At 42.4% G+C, this 22,058-nt stretch overlaps 2 protein-coding genes across 2 annotated transcripts; one reads left to right on the top strand and one right to left on the bottom strand.

Moving 5' to 3' along the window:
* The first annotated feature begins 721 nt into the window (after positions 1–721).
* TYMS (thymidylate synthetase) lies at positions 722–9,591 on the top strand. The gene is made up of 7 exons (XM_074576794.1): positions 722–1,045; positions 1,768–1,841; positions 3,060–3,234; positions 5,085–5,186; positions 6,385–6,560; positions 7,974–8,045; positions 8,937–9,591. Exons 1-7 carry the CDS (start codon positions 871–873, stop codon positions 9,072–9,074), a joined length of 912 nt encoding a protein of 303 aa, XP_074432895.1. The 5' UTR covers positions 722–870; the 3' UTR covers positions 9,075–9,591.
* A 2,594-nt stretch (positions 9,592–12,185) lies between these two features.
* On the bottom strand, positions 12,186–21,500 carry ENOSF1 (enolase superfamily member 1). Its single transcript, XM_074573551.1, has 9 exons — positions 21,265–21,500; positions 21,009–21,047; positions 20,531–20,613; positions 19,381–19,399; positions 18,861–18,952; positions 17,650–17,796; positions 16,992–17,031; positions 12,481–12,617; positions 12,186–12,281 (listed from the first exon to the last, which is right to left on the bottom strand). The coding sequence occupies exons 1-9, from the start codon at positions 21,371–21,373 to the stop codon at positions 12,186–12,188; spliced, it is 762 nt and encodes a 253-aa protein (XP_074429652.1). The 5' UTR covers positions 21,374–21,500.
* Between the last annotated feature and the right edge of the window lie 558 nt (positions 21,501–22,058).

Genomic DNA, 22,058 nt, shown 5'->3' with positions numbered 1-22,058 from the left:
TAGCAGTCGTAACTCCTGTAATTACACCGCTTGTCAGAAAGTTGGGCTTTATCTAAGAGATAAGTGGCTTATACAGACTCCTTGACTTTTAAGGTCATCATACCATAGAATCATAGAACGGTTTGGGTTGGAAGGCACATTAAGGATCATCTAGTTCCAACCCCCCTGCCATGGGCAGGGACACCTCCCACTAGACCAGGCTGCTCAAAGCCCCATCCAGCCTGGCCTTGAACACTTCCAGGGATGGGGCATCCGCAACTTCCCTGGGCAACCTGTTCCAGTGCCTCACCACCCTCACAGTAAAGAATTTCTTCCTAATATCAGTTTGTTTTGACTAAGAGAGAGAGTACACCTAGAAAATTTTCAGAGGACACCACGCTGGGTGCAGAACGAGGAAAAGCCGTTGTGGTTTGGCACACAGACTTGGGCTGGGTGCCCGGGACATCCCTGTCAGGGGGACCAGCCCCGCGCGGGGCCAGAGATGGCGGCTGTAGAGGATTTCCAGCCGGAGGCGAGGAAGCCCACAAGGGCGGCAGAGGAACGGACACCGGACACCGCCTGAGGGCGGCCGGGGGGCTTCTTGCGCCCCGCTTGAACCGCTCCAGGTCCTCTCCGGCCCTGCGACGGAGGCGGGAGGCGGCAGCGCTCAGGCACCCCCCGCCAGGAGAAGGCTGTGTCTGGGCGGGGAGGGAAAGGGAAGGGGAGGGAGGAGGCGGTGGGGCCCCGCTCCGCCCGTTCCCCGGCGCCGTTTGGCGGGAAAGGCCGGCCTTTGTCGGGCTCGGAGGAAGGGCGCCGGCGGGAAGGGGACAGGCGGGCAGCTGCAGCCCACCCCGGCCCGCAGGGAGCCGCCCCGGGCGCCTCTCGGCTACTATGCCTGCTGAGGGGGAGCTGCCGAGCGCCCTGGAGCCCGGCGGCCCTGAGGCCGGCGAGCCGCAGTACCTGCGGCAGGTCCGGCACATCCTGCAACACGGCCACCGAAAGGAGGATCGCACCGGCACCGGCACCATCTCCGTCTTCGGCATGCAGGCGCGGTACAGCCTGAGAGGTCGGCACCGCCGCGGCCCCCTGCCCCTGCCCGCCGGGGCTCCAGCGGTCGCGGCCCTGCGCCGGGGGAGGGGATGGGGACGGGGACGGGGACGCCATCTTCTTCTCCGGCGGTGCCCCGTTCCCGCCTGCTGAGAGGGAGGCCTCTCCCCGCTCAATGCCGGGGCTCGTAGCTGCTGCGGGGGGCTGTAGAGGCGTTTAGGTCTGTACCGGCAACTCCATCGCCCTCTCCCTGCCCGCCAGCCTGCGGCAGCTGGGACCCGTGCTCTCCCTCGGCCCGGCGGCCAGGCCTGGCCCGGCCCCATCGCTGTCCCTTGGTGAATAAACGGGGAAGATCTTGAGATAGCCTGTCCTGGTCCTTCCTATCGTTCAAGCATAGTAGGAAGGATGGTTTGTGAAATAGATTTGCCAAAAATTTTATCTCAAGCCTGCACTTTCCATTGGAAATGCCTATACATACATCGGTATGCTACACCTTGGTGTCTTCATGGGGGAGTTGTCGAAGTCCCCACAGATAATTCATCTTACCCCTCTGCCCAGGAAAAAAAAAGTCAGGTTCTTGTCTTCCTTGATCTGAATATGAGAACTACACATCCTTTACCAGCTTCTTTACTTCATATCCAAACCTCTGAATGGCAGATAGGTGGTGGTATTACTGCCTGTATTATGGAGGTCACCCTGACAAATCGCTCGTCACCTCTGACACTCTGAAACTTTTTTCAGATCAGTTTCCGCTGCTAACAACAAAGAGGGTGTTCTGGAAAGGAGTGCTGGAGGAGCTGCTGTGGTTCATCAAGGTTCAGTGTTTGGATGTCTCTGTGCCTGAGAGGGGTATCAACAGAACGAACTAGTGTGGAATGGATTAAGACATTTTGGGTAACTGCAGGTGCTTCTGTTCGTACGACAGAACAGAAGAAGTGTAACCATCGAATATTTTGACTACAAGTTGAAGGCCATTATCTTCACGACATTCTGTGCATTTTAGTGGAGACTATTGCATTGTTACCAGTCAGAAGAGTTTTTCTGTTTCTTTTTAAGGGAAATAGTCTGAAATAGTGAGGCCTTTTGACAATTTCCCTGTACCCTACAGTTATAAAGCCTAGTACAGTTTCTTTTATTTGTGTTTGAATAAGAAATCATAATATGAAGTAGATTATAGGCAATTTAATGGTCTGCTTTTTAATATTGAGGTAGCTTTTATTGATTTGAACAGAAACAAGCAGTGCAGAACCACAGGTGAGATTACGCTGATGTAAACCCTAGGCTTTTTAGTAGCAAAAACCTGAGATCTAATGGAGATAATAGCTGTAGTTAAAGTATTAAAATTCAACTGTAGATAATACATTAAGATATAAGTGTTCCTTTATATGTTGTGATATTATGCAGGTATAGGAAAGTCTACCTAACCATTTGCTAGATAGCAGCACTCAAATACACATTCATTTTTTTACAGTATCTTTATTCAAGTATAAAAGACTAGACACTCCTCAAAACACAACACTTTCCATGTTGGATTTTTGATTGTGCTGATCTGGACATGTTGCAGAACTCATTGAGTTTTCTCTGGGTCATTTTGTCATTTTTGTCATTTTAACAAAAGGATTTTTAAGACCTTAACCTCATTATAGGTGGCTTGGCAAAGACAATGCCTGGGCTGTAAATTTTTTCTTTGCCTACTTTTATCTGTCTGTAAAGTACAGTCTTGTTCTCCACAAATGTGTAATGAAATAAGGTACCACAGTTGACCTTGAGACTGTACTGTTTGTCCATTCACAAAGTTAGAAGAATCCTGAGATAAGTAACAGCAGCATGGCACTTCATACTTCATTCTAGTATGTTGCTCGTAAGTTTTATTGTGTCCATGTGCAAGAACCTCATCCAGTGCATTAATCAGAGTGTTCATCCTTTAGAAGTGGAGAAATACTGTAGACTAGCAAAGCTTAATATAGCTGTTTCAAATCTTGTCCTCTGTGTTGGGATTAGGATGTAGACTCCTTACTGTCTGTGTTTTGTAGGGTTCTACAAATGCCAAAGAGCTCTCTGCAAAGGGTGTGAAGATTTGGGATGCTAATGGATCACGTGAGTTCCTGGATAAGCAGGGTTTCAGCACCAGAGAGGAGGGGGATTTGGGACCAGTTTATGGTTTCCAGTGGAGGCACTTTGGAGCGGAATACAAAGATATGCACACAGGTAATCAGAGGCAAATACAATCTTGATTGCTTCGTGAGATGACTGTGACACCTCACTTACCAGAATACCAATGCAGGGTCCTAATTTCCATGATACAATTGTGCTGGCAAAAACTGACATTGTTGCACTACATTCATTGGAGACAGTGGAAGAGAAAGGTTTTATCCAGTCTGCAGCTGGCACAAAGTAGGACGAACCTATGAAGCTATGGTGTGATTCAGTACCTGTTGGTATTATTTTCAGTCGAACGGGTTCATTAGATGTGCTCTGAAGTGTCTTGATGGCTCTTTTCTAAGTCACTGAAGGAGAGGATGTACAAAACGTTTAGAGGACTGCCATAAGAAAAAAGTTATAAATGGTTGTCCCTATCTGGTTGGGGTGTTTTTTAACTCAGAATAACAACATAGTTAATTATGACTTTTCTTCTTGGATTTTTTGTCAATACAGTCTCAAAGTTCACATTAGTTACAGATTTTAGACTTGGTATTGGCATGTTGACTGCTGGCAGAATACAGTTTTGTGCTAACACAAATGATGCAGATTGTGAACTGACATGTCTCAGAACTTACTAAAATGTTTCAGCATTCCTGAACTTAAAATGTCTGAGGCATAACATAGCTTGGAAAAAAAGAACAAGATAAATTCCCATAGGTTTCATTACTAATAGATTTCCTTAAAATGCATTACTAATGGATAGGTAATTAGCTTCAGGAACTAATATAATCACTTGAAAAGGCTTCTGGCACAGTATTGCTGGCAGAAGAATTCCCTGAGATGCTAATTATGTATTACTACCTTGTTTGCCAGCTTGGGTCTCCCTATAACCATAATTTGGTATTGTTTGGCAATAAGAGTTATTAGAAAAAAATTAGTTACCAGCCATGCTGATTCACTGGCATGATTCAGAGCAATGAATAACAACTAATGATTCTTTTATTCTGGAATCCATTCTAATGTTCAGTTAATTCCAGTGAATTTCTTATGTAAGTGGTATTGAGCCTAAAAATCAGCCTGTGAGCGTCGTTGGGTGAAGTGTAATATCCTGTGCTATAAATGATTAAAGTTCCCTTCTGGCACTAAATGCTATGGAAATTTAGTTTTAATACATGACCTTGTGAGTGCTAGATGGATGCTTTTATTCATCTGTCAAAAACTTTCTCCTTTTGAGCATGCAAAGAATGCTGGCACCCCATGTTACTGATCTGGGCATAATTCTATTTTTTTCTTTTTTTTTTTTTTTTAGAAGGAGCACTGTAGTATGCAAGTTTAACATCTAGAAAAGCATCTTAATCTGGAAACACAACAAGCAAATTATTTTAAATACCATGAATGACTAAGTGGTAATATCATAGAATCATAGACTCATATCTTGCCTGTTCCAGTACAGCTTTTGTCCTGTTTAGGTAACAAGCCATCATGAATGACAAAATAACATGCTTTGTGCAATTAATTTTTTTGTATTGCGGCTTTTGTTTCCTGGGATGTAGTGTTTATGCAGACTTCTTATTTGGTCTTAAAAATGGTCTAGTTGTTGAGGCTTGGAATAAAGTGTTCTAAATGGTCCTATTTCAATAGGTGCTAAAGGTACTCAAAGCACATAAAGAGATGGAGGGATGCAGAAAAATACCATTGTGAGAATTTCACATGCCTTAGAGCATCCTAAGGAAGATCAAGAATAATCTGAATTTGCAGGGTGCCAATTGATAAGTTTAATCACTTTCTGAGTTACAATAAAATCATCAGAAGTTGTCACTTGGGTATCACTTTTCAGTGGGATTTGGGCTGGGCTTTAAAAAAATATCATGACTTGAATCTGTCTGGCTTAGATCTTGTTTGATATCTTTCTTCAGATTACTCCAACCAAGGAGTTGATCAGTTGCAAAAAGTGATTGAAATGATCAAAACCAATCCAGATGACAGAAGAATCATTATGTGTGCTTGGAATCCCAAAGGTATTGGACAGCAGACTTTTAAGTGAATGCAGTTGGATATTATCTTGCTGTATGCTAAACTATGTTCTAATCCTGTGTCAAGAGTCAGTTCCATTGGATATCCTTGCTTATTCTTTATAAAATTACCAGGAATGTGGTGAAAATGACCAGGCGTTATAAGCTTCATTCTCTTTCCACTTCATTCTCATGTTCAGACCTCAAAATTTTTGAACCTTTACTTCAAAGTTTTTCTCTCCAGGTTAAAGTAAGGGATATAGCTGGCTACCACTGTCTTTGACATACAGACAGCAATTCTCATTTTTAAAAAGCTAAAAAAAACCAAACCAAAAAAGAGTGTACGAAAGCAGTGTGTCTGTTTTTTAGCCATATAAAAAATTGTAAAGTTCACAAAAACCTTAAAGCTAGAGAACAAAAATATTATTTGTGTCGTAATCATCTCCTTGAACATCAGTTGTCTAGATATCCATTCACTCTGTAGGGCTACTTCTAAGTCAGAGCTAGTGCCAGAGAATGTGTAACTTCAGCATCAGCAGGTCTGTGCACACAAAAAATCACCCAGCGTCTTCCACTCATGTCTCTGAGAGGGGTTGCCATATGCTGTTGCTGTTATTTTTAAGGTTAAACATTCTCGGATACGAGGAGATGCCTGGTTAAAGTTTTCCTTAATTGCACTGTAATTGCACTATCTGCACTTTCAAGTGTAGATAAACATTCAAAAGATCTTTTGTTTTTTGATTATTGTTTTTTTATTGATCATTGCTTTTATATCTCAGCAAGCACTAAAGGCATGTTGCAATGGGAACAGAGTAAGATGAAGCAGTTGGAGGTCGCTTTGGGGTACATTCTTAATTTTACTCTTAATGTCTTCCTTTAGGGAAATCAACTGTCTCGCCAAGGTGAGTAAAACTAAACTGCTGTGCAGCATTATGGCATAAATCTGTTCTGTGGAGTATCTGTTTATGACTTTTCTGGTCATACAGCCCAGGAGACAGCTTGTCATGACCCAGACTTAATTGCTTAGGCAGCGGGTGCTTTTAAACAAGAGAAAAAACAACAGAATGATAGTGTAGTTGGATTTTTGCGCTCTACTGTATCTCATTAAGTGCTTGTTCAGGTTTTGCATCTTCTACATTTATAACACAGTAATGCTGTTACAATATTTTTTTTTTCCCCCTCCTTCCTGTACTGCAATTCCTAGATATTTCTCAGATGGCTTTGCCTCCATGCCATGCCCTTTGCCAGTTCTATGTTCTAAATGGTGAATTGTCTTGCCAACTCTATCAGAGGTCTGGAGATATGGGACTAGGAGTGCCTTTCAATATTGCCAGCTATTCACTGCTCACATACATGATTGCCCATGTCACAGGGCTAAAGGTATGCTATTTAATCATTTTACTTAATCTTGTCTGAGAAGTGAGGACTAAAAGATAAGACTCTTCATGTCATGTCCAAGAAAAACTGGAATGAACATGCTGTTCAAAATCTTGCTGAAATATGTGTAAGAAAGGGCCCTGTGAATTTAATGTGAATTGTCTCTGGTCTGTATGGGCGGTTAGGATCAGCAATGTAAGAATTCTTAAATTCAGGTCAGACAGAGAGAAGATCCTCCATGTCTTTGTAACTGAACATGTCAAAACTGACCTGTTCCACTAGTTTGCTCCTTGGAAATCTGAACTGAGCACTTGTACTTATAGGATAATAACATAGAAGTGATTACATTTTGCAGCATGTGTTTTTTATTGGAAGCAAACAGTAGCTCAGCGGTTGCTGTCAAGGATCCAGTTTGGATATTCTGCCCACCTAACTTCCAGCTATGATTTCAGCCGGGTTTTTTTTTCATCTCCTACTGTAGATGATTATGTGGAGTGGTAGTATGTGCTCGAATAGCTACTACCCTGACTCCAGAGCTGTATTTTGTAATTTGGCAGTGTAATTTAAATGCACTACAATCTTGTGGAAACACCTGCATGTAAAAATTATACTAGCAAGGCCATTTGGGCCTGATCTTCGTGCTACCAGCAACATGAAGGGGAACTTAAAATAGGGAAGTAGGGAAGAATCAGCCTGCACAGCAATTGCAGGCATACATAAGAAATTAGGTCAAGGTACTAGAAAAAGTTTAATGTTATGTCCGTAAAGCAGCTGTTGCCTTTCATCCACTTCCTCTCACAGCTTTGGTGGTTTTTAGCATAATATATCCGAGGCTTGAGTAGTCAGAGGCCAGAAAAATAGCTGATAAAATTTACCTAAGTTAAATTAGATTTCTCGGGGGCGGCCAAGTCACAGAACTTGCAAGATTGCAAAACCCATCTGGATGGGTTTGTAAGTGCTTTGGGGTTCAGCCTATGACTGACACCTCCACTGCCACAAACTACATTGTTTAGTAGTGGCTAAGGCAACTAGTCTGAAACCAACTTTGGCAAGTCCAGCTTATTAGAAGTGCAGTGGAAAAGCTGGATGTCACTTCCCCATCTGTTTCCATCCTGATGAGCAGATGAGTAGTGCTCCATTCATTTACCAAAGCTATTATCCTAGCAGGATTTCAAAGATAACTTTTTTGGTAAGCTAGTGGAAATTTCATTATATTTCTCATTTATTATGCATTAGTCTGGGAAGACAATGTCCTTCAAAGCTTGCAAGGATGCCTTGATAATCCAATCTAGTACAGAAGCTGCAATTCCGCACTAGATGTAAGATGTTAAAGAGTCAGTACTGTAAGCGTTGTAATGTTTTGTTTTCTTGAAACCTGACTATCTGAAAACCACATGTATTCTCCTTTCTCTTCAGCCTGGAGAGTTCATACACACATTAGGAGATGCTCACATATATCTGAATCATGTGGAACCTCTGAAAGTTCAAGTAAGTACTTTGTATTCTTGTTTCCTTTTGTCTTCCACAATGCTTATCCAATACTAAGTTATCTTGGTATCATAAATATCCTTTTGCAAATATTAATTTGTGTGGCTTTTCTTCTTATTTCTATCCTAATAATTGTAGTACCTTAACCTGTGTTCCAACTCAGGTAGCAAACAGAAATACAATACAAACATGATTGAAATGGACATCAGTGTACTATTCTAGAACCAAGTTAGAGATCCAGAATCTGTACTGCTACTTTTGATTTCATCATTCCAAAACATTAGAAAACAATTCCACCTAGTACAGATAAATACAAAATAAAATGTCTTTGTAGTATATCACAGAAGGATAACTTATCAGTTCACAGAATTAATCAGTATTACTGTTTGGTTAGATAAGGCTATATTTTCTTCAGAAAGTAACTTGTTGCAATAGGAGCAAATCAGAATTTTATTTCCTTAGACTTAGCTTGGACTGGGTGTCCTTACCATTCATATGGTTCAAAGCCATACAGAGAACTAGTTACTGGTTTGGACCCAAATGTCCTGTGAGAAACTGCAGCACATTTGATGCTTATCTGGGTCAGAATTTCCAATTTAGTTTCCTCTGGAAGGAATCTAATTTGTAACCACTGGAATTGCTCTGCAAATTGAAAATGCTTGCAGTGCATTTTGATGATCAGGGAATCCACGGCCTGCTCCCTATCAAAACACTAAACTAGATTCCATCTAACCGGATTATAATTTTCTTTTTTTTTTTTTTGGTAGTATAAATGGAGGAGGGAAAATCTACATAGTTTAATCGGAACTGATATTAATGAAATCTAATTTATAACACAAAATCTCTGCCCTCAAGTATTAGCTTTATACAATAAGCTTGCTTTTATTTCAGCTTCAGAGGGAGCCAAGACCTTTCCCCAAACTCAGAATTCTTCGTAAGGTTGAAGACATCTGTGACTTTAAGGCAGAAGATTTTCAGATTGAAGATTATAATCCTCATCCACCTATTAAAATGGAGATGGCTGTTTAATGGTATAAACCAGCTTCTATTAATGTGGAAATGTGCCTAAGCTACTTAGCTTTTTCTGTCCTTAAAGTTACCAGGTTTTTATATACTTCAAGAGGTACATACTTTGTTACTGAAAAAGAAACAGATACTAGTAGACCAGTACTGCCTTCAGAACTAAACTCTAGTCGTACAGAACAGATGATAATTTATTCCTGCTGTACTGTGCAGATGCTAACCCAGTTTTAAGTCGTTACTGAGATAGTTTTCTACATGTTGTTTCGGTTACCAGTGGCCACTTCTGTTACCATTCAGTTACTGTGTGTGAGTAGCACTTGCTTACATGCTCTATTTAGTACTGAAAATAAGAACTTTTATGTACGATAGAGGATTCCTTCAAGGTTGTAGAAGGCTTTAAATATGTTCTAAAGAGTATATGTTTAATAAAGCTTTTTAAAAAAATATTTTGGAAGGGATGATGCATATTTAATTTTAGTACGTTTGCTTGTAGTTAGTAGTAAATAAATGTTGGAAAGCAAAGGTAAATTCTATTTTACTTCAGGATCTTGAAGGGTGAGATCTAGCAAGGAAAAACAAACTCAGTTTTCCCATGGTCTTGATTTATGAACCATCAAGAAGACAAAAGATATTAATGGAGCCTTGTCTGAAGTGCAATCTCTGCATAAATCTCTGTATCAGCATTTTATTCCCCAACCCTACACGAATAACAAATTGATACAAATCAGAGAGAGCTGTAGTTAAATAGAGGTTACCAGGTAGTATTAGTAACGATCTGTCTGTCATCATTTAAGACCAGATCCCACAGACATATGGACTAATTTTGCAGCCTGGAGCAGTAAAAGTTAGAGATAGTAGTAGTGATAGGATGAATTGTTTTCTAATTTCCAACAACTAAGACTTTTTAAGCTTAAATTGTTCTTCTTTTTTCCTGACATTTAGACCAACGTAACAAAATTGCAGAAAGAAGATGTCATTACCTTTTGTAAGTACATCAAATGTAAATAGGCTTGTGCTTATTAGAAAGGTTCTCCTCAGTATCTACTCTAGTCCATTGTTCTTGCACAGAGATGATCAGAATGTACATGCTAGTTCAGCTGAGATCATACGAGAAACATGATATATGGAAGAATCAAACCTGTCTTTTTCTGAGGCTGCATTAAATGAACGCTCCATAGCCAGCCTGTAGTTAAACACACTTGAGTCTTCTTTCAAATTACTGAACTCACAGATAGTAGTATTCTTGTGACTAGACCTGAGCACCACATCACATGCTCCTTCCAGTAAATTTCATCTCAGCTCTAGTAGTCTTATATTTTAAAGTAATCTAGGTCAGATATTCCAGGTGTTATCTACATTAATGATACCTCCCAGCTTTAGGATGTCAGCAACTTCTTACTGTGTCCATACTTTTATAAATGGAAAGTTCTTGAGTGTATTTACAGTCCTCATATAAGAAAACAGTTTAAGTTGCAAATTCACTTAACAGTTCTGCCTACATTTAGCAAGTTAAGTTCCTTTTGCTGGAAAACACTTTATGCAACACGTCAGATGAGGTGGAATCTGCAGGGCAGTTTAGCAAGTGTAGCCAGAGAGGATGTGAAACGAGATGTTGGCCTCAGGGCCTGACTAGTGGGAATTGGCAGTCTTGGCGAAGTTAGCCAGGACAGGAATACCTAGCCAAGAGAAGAATTTAGAATGGGAATCACTTCATAAATTCAAGAGGAGTTAGTCCAATCAGAAGGAAAATTTAAAAATCCCTTTTAAGTATTACCTTTATGAAACATCACAAATAGTGTATTCTCACACAGGGGTATGGGCATACATAGCATCCTTAAACAGACCAATACGTATAGGTCTGGAAGAGCTACTGCTTTTTAGTACAGGAGTTAACTACAACGTCACTGTTCACTTTTATCAGTACAATTTACTACCAGTAGCAGTTGCTGAAATTAAGCTTGTAACCTGAAGTCCAGGAAGGTTTATGATTCTCAAAAGTTCAGAAATCTCTAAAAAGCAGACTTCAGACAACAGACTTCAATATGATTAAAAGTGAAAACACACATTTTAAATTAATAGGTATAAGACTATTATTTCAATCAAAAAATATGAATATTCAAAGAATTTGAGTATATAGACTTAAACAGGAGGTAGTCAAGGAATTTTGCTTTGCAGAATATGAAGACTTAACTGCTGCAAAGATGACTAGTATGACTGCAGGCTACATTCAGAGCAGTATTTTAGACAAAACACGGGACATTGTTAGATCCTTTTGGGAAGCTATGACGGGAACCCACAGGCCTGCTGAGAGAAGGGGGCGTTCTTGGACTTACTTCCTGATGAATAAACTGTCCCAGCAGCTCCCTGTCCCACGCACTCCCCAACTGATGACTTAAAGACCTGTACAGGTGGCATTAGGAGTCAGTTCCTTACCAGTTCTGCATATCCATAGCATTTCTGAGTCCTTGCCATTTGCCCTGATGACTGCTACACTCATTCTGCCTTATAATTTGGCCTTGAAGAGTTTCCTCTCTTCTGTCATTCCACCCCCAGGTGCATCCTTTTGTCATTTCTCCACTTTCCCAGGGCAATTCAATCATCTTGGAGATGGTAAAGAAATTTCTTACTACTTTGCTCAAATACCGGCTCCCTCTGTGTTCTGCCTTCTTAGACAAGCTTTCGTAACTTACATTATTTCTGACGTGTTGTGTGATACGTTGCAAAATTGGCCTTACTGCAATACCAGAAAGAATATTAATTATCTGGTCATGATAGATGAGGGGTCAGAAAAGATGGAACAGTTTCAGAATTTTGAGACAAACATCTACCTGGTGAGCCATCAAAATCAATAATCTGTTAATTAGTGTAATTTGGTGAATTTGCCACCATAGTGGCTGGCATATGTGAAGTGTCTGAATATGAAATACAGCCCAGGTTTTGAGTACCTTTATCAAAACCGCAAACTGTTCACTTTCACCTGCTTGAAGTTTAATCCACACTTCTAACTTCCCTTTGTAGCCCGCAGGTAGGTGGGCTTGTAGGGTAACAAGACAAATGCATCCTGTGACCACCATGTTGCAACATCTTTTTTAAGAAAAAATATGCTGCTGCAGTATTTTACATAATTAACTTGCTTTCAAGGCTTTCAGATACTGGGATATAATGAAATATTATCAAGTGCTGGACTAATTCACAGAGATCCCCAAGTCCAGACTAGAGACAGACAGTGTCCAATACCGAGACATCGAAAGCCCTCTGGTGCAGACCTACAGCATGACATGAAACAAAATTACAGCAGCGCACACAAGCTTATGCTCAGAAATCCCAAGCATGACAGCTGAAGAAACTAATCAGACTAGCTTGAAGGGTGGGGGCAGAAAGATTTTCTCATTGCTGCTGCATTTTGCAGAGCCTTACTCTGGAACTTTTTGGCCATCAGCAGCACAGACAAGTTTTCATTCACGCTTCCCAGCCTGCTGCTGCCAATTTGGAGATAACTCAAGGCCTTAGCTTGCAGAAACTGTTTAAATATCACTTGGTTGTGGCAGTGTAAGGGGAAAAAAAAAGTTAAGACCTGAAGTCTCCCAGATTAACATATTACAAAAGCCGCTGGCAACTCATATAAAAAACATTTGTACAGTGTCCCTCCTGTGTGTCTCAATAAACCCAAATTATTTTAATTACTCCATTTAAATGAGAGATCACATGAAAATTTGGATGAAGTTCAAAGATGTTGCCAATATTAAAAATAATCAGCTTATACTTGTAATGTTAAGAGCACCTCAAACCAGGACAACACGGCACAATGAACTGAGGTACACTGAAAAAAAAAAAATCACTGTATGCCAAAGGGCATAGTTGTACTGGAATGAGTTTGGAAATTAACTGCCCCTTAACTGGATGTTGAACCACGTAAGTGAAAGCAAAGCGAAAATGCCGAGTAAACGTGTCTCTTCCATTCCAGGACAAGGACAGGGGCTTAACCTATGCAAAGATGGCTGAGTTCATAGTGAAACCATCATGTAATGCTCACACGGACTGATGGGGCAGCTCTGCCAGATAATTGCCTCACAGACTGCCTCAAAATCTTTTTAAGATTTAGGCTCCTTCAGGAGCCAACTCACCTGCCTCCAATCAGGCAACCGTGTCCCCAGGCAGGGACTTGGGATACACAGGAGACTGAACTGTTTTAGCCCCACTTCAGCATGCTCAGGTCTGCACAGCTATGGGATGTGCTTGCCTATGTGAATAAGCAGATATTCCCATTTTGAGACAGCTAAAGAGAATATAGCAGTGATTGTGCTGTAGGAAATCATTCCTTCTTCTGGAGACCAGTCCAGCCAGATGAGAGGTGGCCTTGTAGACAAGATGATACACTTGGGTAAGAGTCAGGATTCAATTTCTAGCTGTGCTACAGATTTCCTGTCTGGAGCTTGGCTAAGTTGTTCAGTCAGTTCAGGCCTCACATTAATTTCCCATGTTTGTAGTACAGATAATAGTACTCCCCTTATTCACAGGGGAATTATGTGGATAAATACATTAAATGTTTATGTGGTTCTCAGGTATTAGGGTGAAAAGAAGAAAAAGGTTATACAAACCACCAAGTAAAGCCAGTATTCAGGCCTAGGCTTTACTTGGTAAAGCAAGGCTATACTAATGGCTAATTCAAACCCATCCTAATAGATATTTGTTATAAAACACTCCCCTCCCCAAATTAAGTGTCCTATCTACTGGTAGACAACAGCTGAGAGTGAGAAGCACAGGGAAATATGTTGATAGCAGGGCTTGGCATGAGAAACTGGCAGCAGAGAAACTATGCTAATGCAGTCACTGTTGTCTCCAGTTGCTGCAGAGAACGAGGAATTTCTTAATTCACATTATTTGGCTCTATAGATTTGGTATCAAGATTTGGCAAAAAGATGGGTGCAATAAAGAACAATTTACTTTAGTTTGGAGACTGGTATTCTAAAAGGTACCAGCCTGTCTATTGACACCTCGCTGTTTATGATATATCCGGGAATTGGTGCTGGTCTTTGGACTCATTAAAAATATTTCATGTGAAAAGAATTTCAATACAGCTGATGGCAGTGGCTTACTACTAATGCAGCAACGAGATTCCTTGAGGGAAAGGGAAGGTTTCAACCTTATAAAGTAGCTGTATATATACCGGCCAAATTCCTCCTAAGCCCCAACAGGGCACTGGGTGCACTGACAGGCCTCACCCTGACCCGTCTCACCTGGGGCCCATGGGCCTGAGTTTCTGCCTGGGCTGTATTGCAGGTGTACCTGCCTCCAGCTGCGGTACAGCTGTGGACATGTATGGCCATGGACCAACGCCCTGGCCTGGCCTCATGATCGTGGCCCTGCTCTGCCATGGCCCTGTCCAGACACACCCTGGGCTGTCTCTGACCTTGGTTCCCCTCACCAGGCCTGATCCTCAACCCGTCTCACACACAGCTGGCCTGGCCTGGCCTCAGCCCGTCCCCATCCTTGTCCCCAGGGAGGTGTCCTGGGGCTGGGGCTACCCCACTTCCCCCCGCCGACCCTGCTTCTGACTGGAGGTGGGCTGGGCCGGGCTGGGAGGCCTCTGCCCTGCTGCCCCCATGGCGGATTGGGCACCCTTGGGAGCAGGTGGCCCCTGGGGCACCCTGCCAGTTCTCTCAGGCTGTCCCGAGCCCTGAGCCAGCACTGCGGAGCCAGGCCCATGGCTGCACTGGGCTTTGCCCTACAAACCTGGCTTGGCTCTGGGCTCTGACCCTCCCACAGCACTGGCCCCTGCCTGAGCCCAAGCTTCTGAGTGAACCCCTCACAGGGGGGCCTCGGGGCTCTTCAGGGACCATCTGAGAATCATAGAATGGTTTGGGTTGGAAGGGACCTTAAAGATCTAGTTCCAACCCCCCTGCCATGGGCAGGGACACCTCCCACTAGATCAGGCTGCTCAAAGCCCCATCCAGCCTGGCCTTGAACACTTCCAGGGATGGAGCATCCACAGCTTCTCTGGGCAACCTGTTCCAGTGTCTCACCACCCTCAGAGTGAAATATTTCTTCCTGATATCTAATTTAAATCTCCCCTGTTTCAGTTTAAAACCGTTACCCCTCGTCCTATTGCTACATTCCCTGATAAAAGAGTGCCTCCCCATCTTTCCTGTAGGCCCCCTTTAGGTACTGGAAGGCTGTTCTAATGTCTCCCCAGAGCCTTCTCTTCTCCAGGCTGAACAGCCCCAGCTGTCTCAGCTGTCCTCATAGCATAGGTGCTCCAGCCCCCTGGAGCCTTCGTGTCCCTCCTCTGGACCCACTCCAACAGGTCCATCTCCTTCTTACGCTGAAGACTCTGAAGATGGATGCAGTACTCCAGGTGGGGTCTCACGAGAGCGGAGTAGAGGGACAGAATCACATCCCTCAACTGGCCAGCAACACTTCTTTGGATGCAGCCCAGGACGCGATTGGCTTTCTGGGCCCTTTGCCCCCCATAGGCCTGCCGAGCCTCTGGGGCTACCCAGGGTCTGCCTGGGCCCCCGACCTGGCTCCAGTCCATCCCACCATGCCCCTTTCCCTTTTCCCTGGCTCCGCACTGGCTCTATGTCCCCTGAAACGCCCCTCACACCCCACAGCAATTAAATCGCTCTTCAGCAAGTCCCATCTGAGCCCAGATCTCTGTTGTTCGGGAGCACGCATGCCTCTGGGGGGATGGCTGCCATCAGGGCACGGAGGGCAGGATTGGCCTTGCTGGGTCTGTCCAGCCACATCGCAGGTTCTTCCCCCAGCACCTGCCCTTGGCACCCATCTCGGCGCAGGTCATGGCCCCCAGTCCCTGCCTGAGCTACCCCTAGTCGTGACTGTCTCCCATCGCACTGCAGCTGTGCCAAGCCATGGCCCTCACTGATCCGGACCCTGAACCACGGGCTGACAGCCCAGCTCGACCTGGGTCCAACTTCATCACTGTGGACAGGATGCAGCCACTGAGCTGTGTCTGACCCTGTTCCCTGTCACTGGGCCAGATGGTGGTCTCAGAGCTGTCTCCTTACCATGACCTCGTCTGGCAACCTTCTCAGTTGACCCTGGCTGCCACCCCAGACCTGCCCTGCCAGCCATGCCATCAGATCCTGGCTTCTCAGCCCTCCCTGCACCCCTGACATTGCCCCTGGTGCCACCAAGAGGGTGAACTACAGCTGGATAAAACAGCATGATTTTCTGGGATTTTGGTCTTTATAAAATCATAGAATCAGTTGAGTTAGTGCAGCACAAATAGAGTTGATGCAAGAAGAGGAGCCAGGAGCTTCTTGACTCTAAAAACTACTCCTTCATATAGCCCCTGCAAGGTCATGTCTACACCTGCACTGCTGTGCTGAGCAAAACACTCGCTTAAGCACCAAAACCCACAGGGCAAAATGGGAGCTGTGGTAATTATCCTTGGGCTACTGGGGATATCAGCCTCAGCAGCCCTGCAGCTCCCAACAGACCACATTGTCCACACTACACTGTTCTGCACAGATGTTATCCAAGTTGTCTCAAGGAGCTGCAGTGTGCTCCACAGAGCAGCACGGACTTAGTCTTTGTACCTTGCTTCTCTACCTTTCATATGGAAAATCAGGATCACGGGTGCATTCTTTCCTACTTCTCACTGATGTGAAAATACGAAATTTTAGCCGTTACTCTCACAATAACAATAAAAAAAAAATCAGATATTTCCACGTTGGTCACAGAAATCGTGTGTGGGAAGAGTGAAACAGGGAGACAAGGCGAAGGGAGGCAACCTTGGTAGGGACTAGCTGAAATAGACACCAAGTAATTTTCAGCTGTAGTATTTAACTTTAGTGAGAAATGCAAAGGAGTTTTGGCACCTGCTCCAAAGGTTATGCAGTAGTTACATTAAACAAGTAGTAATTAGGAAAAAGCCCAAAGCACTTATACATACACTCACATGTTCTCTGGTTGCCACACCAATTCCTAGCAGTTCTAAGGCCTGCAAGGAAATAGCAAACATTCAAGACTTGCTTCTGGTTTTTAATTCCCAGTGGAGTTACTCGGTAGCATAAAGGGTGGAAGAAGAGTTGATTCAGCATACTGTTTTCTACTCATTTTATAGAAAATGTAACACATGTTATAAAACTTTTTATTGATTTTTTTTTCCTGCTTTCTCTGCTCCACAAGCAATGTAAAGAATTACAGAGCAGGGTGTGTGGAGCAGTAAAGAAATGCACATATGGTACATCTGGGGTTTTAACAGTCTGCTAAGTATAGCGTGTTGGGAGCACAAATTCTGAACCGACCTTCCAATTTCACTGGAAACCACACATTTTAAAAAAAAGTCCATTCACATTTCATACTAAATGTTGGCTGCCTTCCTCGTGCAGGCATTACAGTCCTTTTACTTATTTTGTTTTAGAATCAATTTCTTTAAACTTAAGGGAATACAGGTGCAGGATGTGTATCAAGGTCCTGTAGCAAATACATTTAATGGCACCTGAATAACTAGTTCAACCTGAATTCTGAATATGTGAAGGAACAGTATCAACATCACACTACAGTACTGACTGGAGTCAGTGTATTATTATTGAAATAAAAAAATTAACTCTCCAACCTTTGAAATGGTTGCATGTCCCCTCTGGACGTGCATACCCTCATCTGGAAAAGCTGGCTCCTTAATCCACAAGGGTTTAAACTCAGCTGGTTTAGTGACCCACTCTATTGCTTCCTTTATTTCCCATTGTTGGTTTGCATCCAGCATCTGGGGATAAGGAAAATAAGAATCAAATACACTGAAGGATTCTACTGACTTTTTTTCTGTCAAACTCTCATAAAAAGAACTGCAAAATTGGTATGAAGTGGTAGAAATTCAGGAAATAGAAAGGAAATGAAAAGCTGGAATTGCCATTCTGTCTGTATTGTGCTTTTGGCCCCACTTACGCTGAGTTGCAATGACTGTAGCAATATCCAGACTAGGTTTGAACCAAGCAGATCAGGAGCTGTAGGAAGTAGAATAGAGTCTTCTGTGGGAATGAGTATCTTGGCAGCATATACTAGAGTGAAGCCCCCTAAAACATGGACATGGCTGCCTGAAGTTTTCAGCAGAAAAGCTTCTGACAGGAAAATGCAGTAGTTTAAATAAGATGAATTTCTCAAACAGCACTTCTTTCCCACACAAGGGAGAATTTTTCTCCCTACAAAAAGTGAAACATCTGAAAATTACACCACAGTTCCTCTGCAGGCTCTTCAGGTTCTGTATTCACGGAGTTCCTGGTTCGGCATTTCGTGATATATGGCATCCCACGAAAGCTCTGTGCTGCACTGCAGCAACCAGAATAGGTTGGCAGCTGTGGTGTGTCAGGGAACACATGGAGCAAAGAATCCAGCCCACAGCAGTCAACAGAGTAACATTTCCAAACCAAAATGTGTGACTTCCACTTAAGTATTCCTTTTCATTCAAATATTTTAGTTTGAAAAACTTATTTTCCAATTTATTTTTGGCCAGACATTGGTGAAAAAATATTAACTTCCTCCGAAGTGCCTCCCTTAAGGCACTTTAAATCTCCTAGAAGACAGTCGTGGAAGTGGGGTTCTCCCGCAGACTTGAATGGAAGTTCTGGCACGGAAATACAGGATAAAATTCTTCTTTGGTCATGCCCCATACTGCTCTTTGTTGATATATATCAACATTTGTTGCCATCATTATTCAGGATTTGAAGAAGGAAGAAAAAAATATTTGTCAAGAACTGTATATAATGAGAGATACTTTATCCAATGTTTTTAAATAGAAAATAACATAGTATAGTAGCAAAAAGTGATAATCACCGTTATTTTGTCTGCGCCGATCATTTTTCGTACAAATCTGCGTCTGCAAATATCATCCTGCAGATCTGCACCCACCTTTACTTTGAACATAGATGCATATTTGGAACAAGATATAAGTCACTTCTGAATGATTAATGCAGCAGTAAACTGGAATCCATAAACTAGAATTTACAATTTCAGCATCACTGTCTTACAGAAAGAACTTTCTTATTACTTCTCTTCCCTTGTGAGTATGCTTCATCCTACTCTGAAAATAAAACAGCAATCTTTTTTTCATAAATCAATGGAAACACATTTATCTTCATTTGTGATCAGCCCTCAGCTTTGCCATACCGTTACTGTTTTCCTGCAATGCACCATTATGCAGTAGTAGAAGGGGAAGTGTCTGATAGAGATAGAGAAGCGAAGACATCGCTGCCTATATCATACGCCTCGAAGAGTTAGACTCGGTCTAAGTCCATCTGTTCAAAGCACAAAACACAGAAGAATAACCCTGAATACAAGTGTTTACTATACGTTGTCCAGCCTTTTCTCAAGGCCTAGGTGCGTAACTGCAAGCAAAGTTACACCAATCATACACAGAATATCTCAGGTTGGAAGGAACCCATAAGGATCATCGAGTTCAACTCCCTGCTCCTTACAGGACTACCTAACACTAAATCATATAACTAAAAGAATCCTCCAAATAACTCTACCACACTGCATCTAGAATAATATTAATTTACACATTTTCAGAATAAGAATAAGCTTTTTATTTCTTCCTAGGAGGTAGCAGAAAACCACCAGAAAATGAGACCAGATATGTGAATAACATCCAGCTGAACCAAACTCCTCGACCCAGCTAGCTGTAACGTATGGTACGTTTTTCTAAGCCAGGTATGAACATCCCATGACTCGGCAACACTAGATATACCAGGGTGTTTATTTCCCAGAAGATAAATCCCAGCTGTATTAACTAAATCTGACACCAATAAACTGTCAAAAGCTTTCACAGAAAGCCAAGCACATGCAACTCTCTCTGGCAATAAGGACGCTGCTTTACGAAGGAAGCTAAGGGCCCTGTGCCGCTGACAGTTTCAGAGTATCCCTCAAAGCCAAGGCAACCAGAAGAACTAGAAGAAACCAGCAATTATCAGACTTTTGAGGCTCATGTTGTCTATGAAGGAGACATGCCCATCTCTCATTTATGAAGTTACTGCAGGTTAAGGGCGCTGCGCTTCTGAACATAGCTACCCAAGCACAGATTTTATGTGTTTTCATTAACACGCTTAATGACCACACTTTTGGTTAATGCATACCACTCTCCTGAGTATCCCTATGTGCATAAGCTCCTTGCTTAAACCAACACAGCTGCACCCATGCAAATTTGCTGTTGTGCACAATATACCAACATAGAGAGACTTCTGTTTCTGCCTTAATACCTTGTTCTTAATACTCATATTCCTTAGGTATATCCTTGATCATAGACAGATTTCTAGGAAAATCACTTAAATGGCATTGGGCCTGCTTTTTACCTCCCAAAATGGATCTGCAATGTTACATTTTTTCTCAGTCCAGCAAAACTTCCAAGCGTTTAGGAGCAAGCAGTGAGAATTGATCATAATCTGTCAGCATTTCCCCACTTCACATACCATTTAAAATCTTACTATTATAAGATGGAACATTCAAACGTGTTTTAACTGCTGATCTGAGTAGCCCAGCCAGGCACAGGATCTTGTATAAGTCAGATATCCATGCTTCAACATTTGCTGTTCTGTGTTTTAGTCAACAGAGGATTATTTTGTTAAATAGTGCATCAAAGAATGTTCTTTGGGGAAACTGAAGGGTTGGAGGTGTTTTGACTTCTTTTTTTCAAATCAAATAGCCCAATTTTGGTGCATAAGCCCTTCCCTCTTCTCCCTAGCTATTTCATTGCAAGAGAACTGCGAACCAGATAAATCCTTGGAACAAGCAGAGAACAGCACCATCTCCTTGCTAACCCAACACAAAGAGTTATAGGGCAAAAAGTCACCAAGGTAGCACAAACCGAAAGTCTGACTTTGCCCTCCTGGAAAATGTGAGAAGATGCTAGCAAACAACAGGCTTCATCTCACACAGTCCCCTTCCCATTCTCTAAGAGATGCAGAGTACAGATCTGTTTGAGTTCACCCCTTTCCTTTTTCCCAAGCAGGCCATTCTGGAGTATTTCTGGAGGGGAACAAGCATAAATATCAAATTACACTAAACAACAACTTCTCCTCACTGTCCGGATTTCATCATTAAGGTTGTCCTTCCAACCAGTCTTGGTCTCACAGGCTGGTGGTGTGTTCCTGAGTGAGCTACTCCCACCAAAACTGGTGAGACAACTGAAGGATTAGGAAGATGGAGGGTAGCAAAGTCCAGCTTTGAAGGAAAGATGGCTTACCACAAGCTCCTCCATCTGTTAGCACATCAGTAATATATCTGAAATCCATGCAGAATAGCAATTGTTTGGCAACCTGATTGAAGGATGACATATAAAATAAAAAAAGCATAACATAATAAAACAGTATGATAAAAAAAATGTTAAGTAAAGCTAGCCACTTGAGGAATGGCTGGCAATCTTTCCCCTATTTCTCTGAAGCATGCAGGGAATTGAGACAGCAGATATCCTAAACCTTTCCCCCCCAGCCACCTCGTCAGCCTCTGTTGCACTGACAAACATATAAGTGTGTGCCTAATTTCATGGCTATGAGTAGTTAATAATAAGCCCTTTTCAGCTTCTTTTTAAGGTCTATCCAAGCAAGAGTAAAAAATTAAACAGGAAAGCCAAGTCACACTTTTCAGCTGTCAAATTAAATCAGAGGAGCACTCCTGTTGTCACACCTTCTGCTCTCAGGGGGAAAAAAACAAGTTCTTTTAGAACAGGCTCTTTTAGATCTTAAAACTGAACAGAATTCCCCCAAAATGACTGCTCACTTGAGTAAACAGATCAACACACAAGGCCCAAGAATTTGCTAGCAGATAATGGCAGCATATGCAGTTCAATTTTAGTTTTTTAGTTTTTGGTAGTTAGTTTAGTTTTCAGTAAGGAGTTATTTCGGGGGAAATAAAGCCCCCAGCAATTAAAAAAAAAAAAAAGTAAATCAATCCCTCAATTATCTAAACTTGAAGAAAAGCAGCTCCTCTGCCAAATCTTAAACAAAGACCTACAGATTAAAGCACAATCTTGTAAGTACA

The sequence above is a fragment of the Larus michahellis genome, chromosome 2 (genome assembly GCF_964199755.1).
Source record: "Larus michahellis chromosome 2, bLarMic1.1, whole genome shotgun sequence".
Taxonomy (NCBI): domain Eukaryota; kingdom Metazoa; phylum Chordata; class Aves; order Charadriiformes; family Laridae; genus Larus; species Larus michahellis.
Note: the sequence above shows the minus strand (reverse complement) of the source record. Positions and strands in the feature narration are given on the sequence as shown.

Bases quoted from the DNA above. Each gene is read 5' to 3' on its own strand.
- TYMS (XM_074576794.1), top strand. From the start codon at position 871: ATGCCTGCTGAGGGGGAGCTGCCGAGCGCCCTGGAGCCCGGCGGCCCT. The intron at 5,187-6,384 runs GTATTGGACAGC...TGCAATTCCTAG, and splicing joins GTGTGCTTGGAATCCCAAAG to ATATTTCTCAGATGGCTTTG. The intron at 8,046-8,936 runs GTAAGTACTTTG...CTTTTATTTCAG, and splicing joins TGGAACCTCTGAAAGTTCAA to CTTCAGAGGGAGCCAAGACC.
- ENOSF1 (XM_074573551.1), bottom strand. From the start codon at position 21,373: ATGCTTTTTTTATTTTATATGTCATCCTTCAATCAGGTTGCCAAACAA. The intron at 17,032-17,649 runs GTTGGAGAGTTA...ATTTCCTTGCAG, and splicing joins GACATGCAACCATTTCAAAG to GCCTTAGAACTGCTAGGAAT. The intron at 12,282-12,480 runs GCTCTGCAAAAT...GTCTGTCTCTAG, and splicing joins CCAAAAAGTTCCAGAGTAAG to TCTGGACTTGGGGATCTCTG.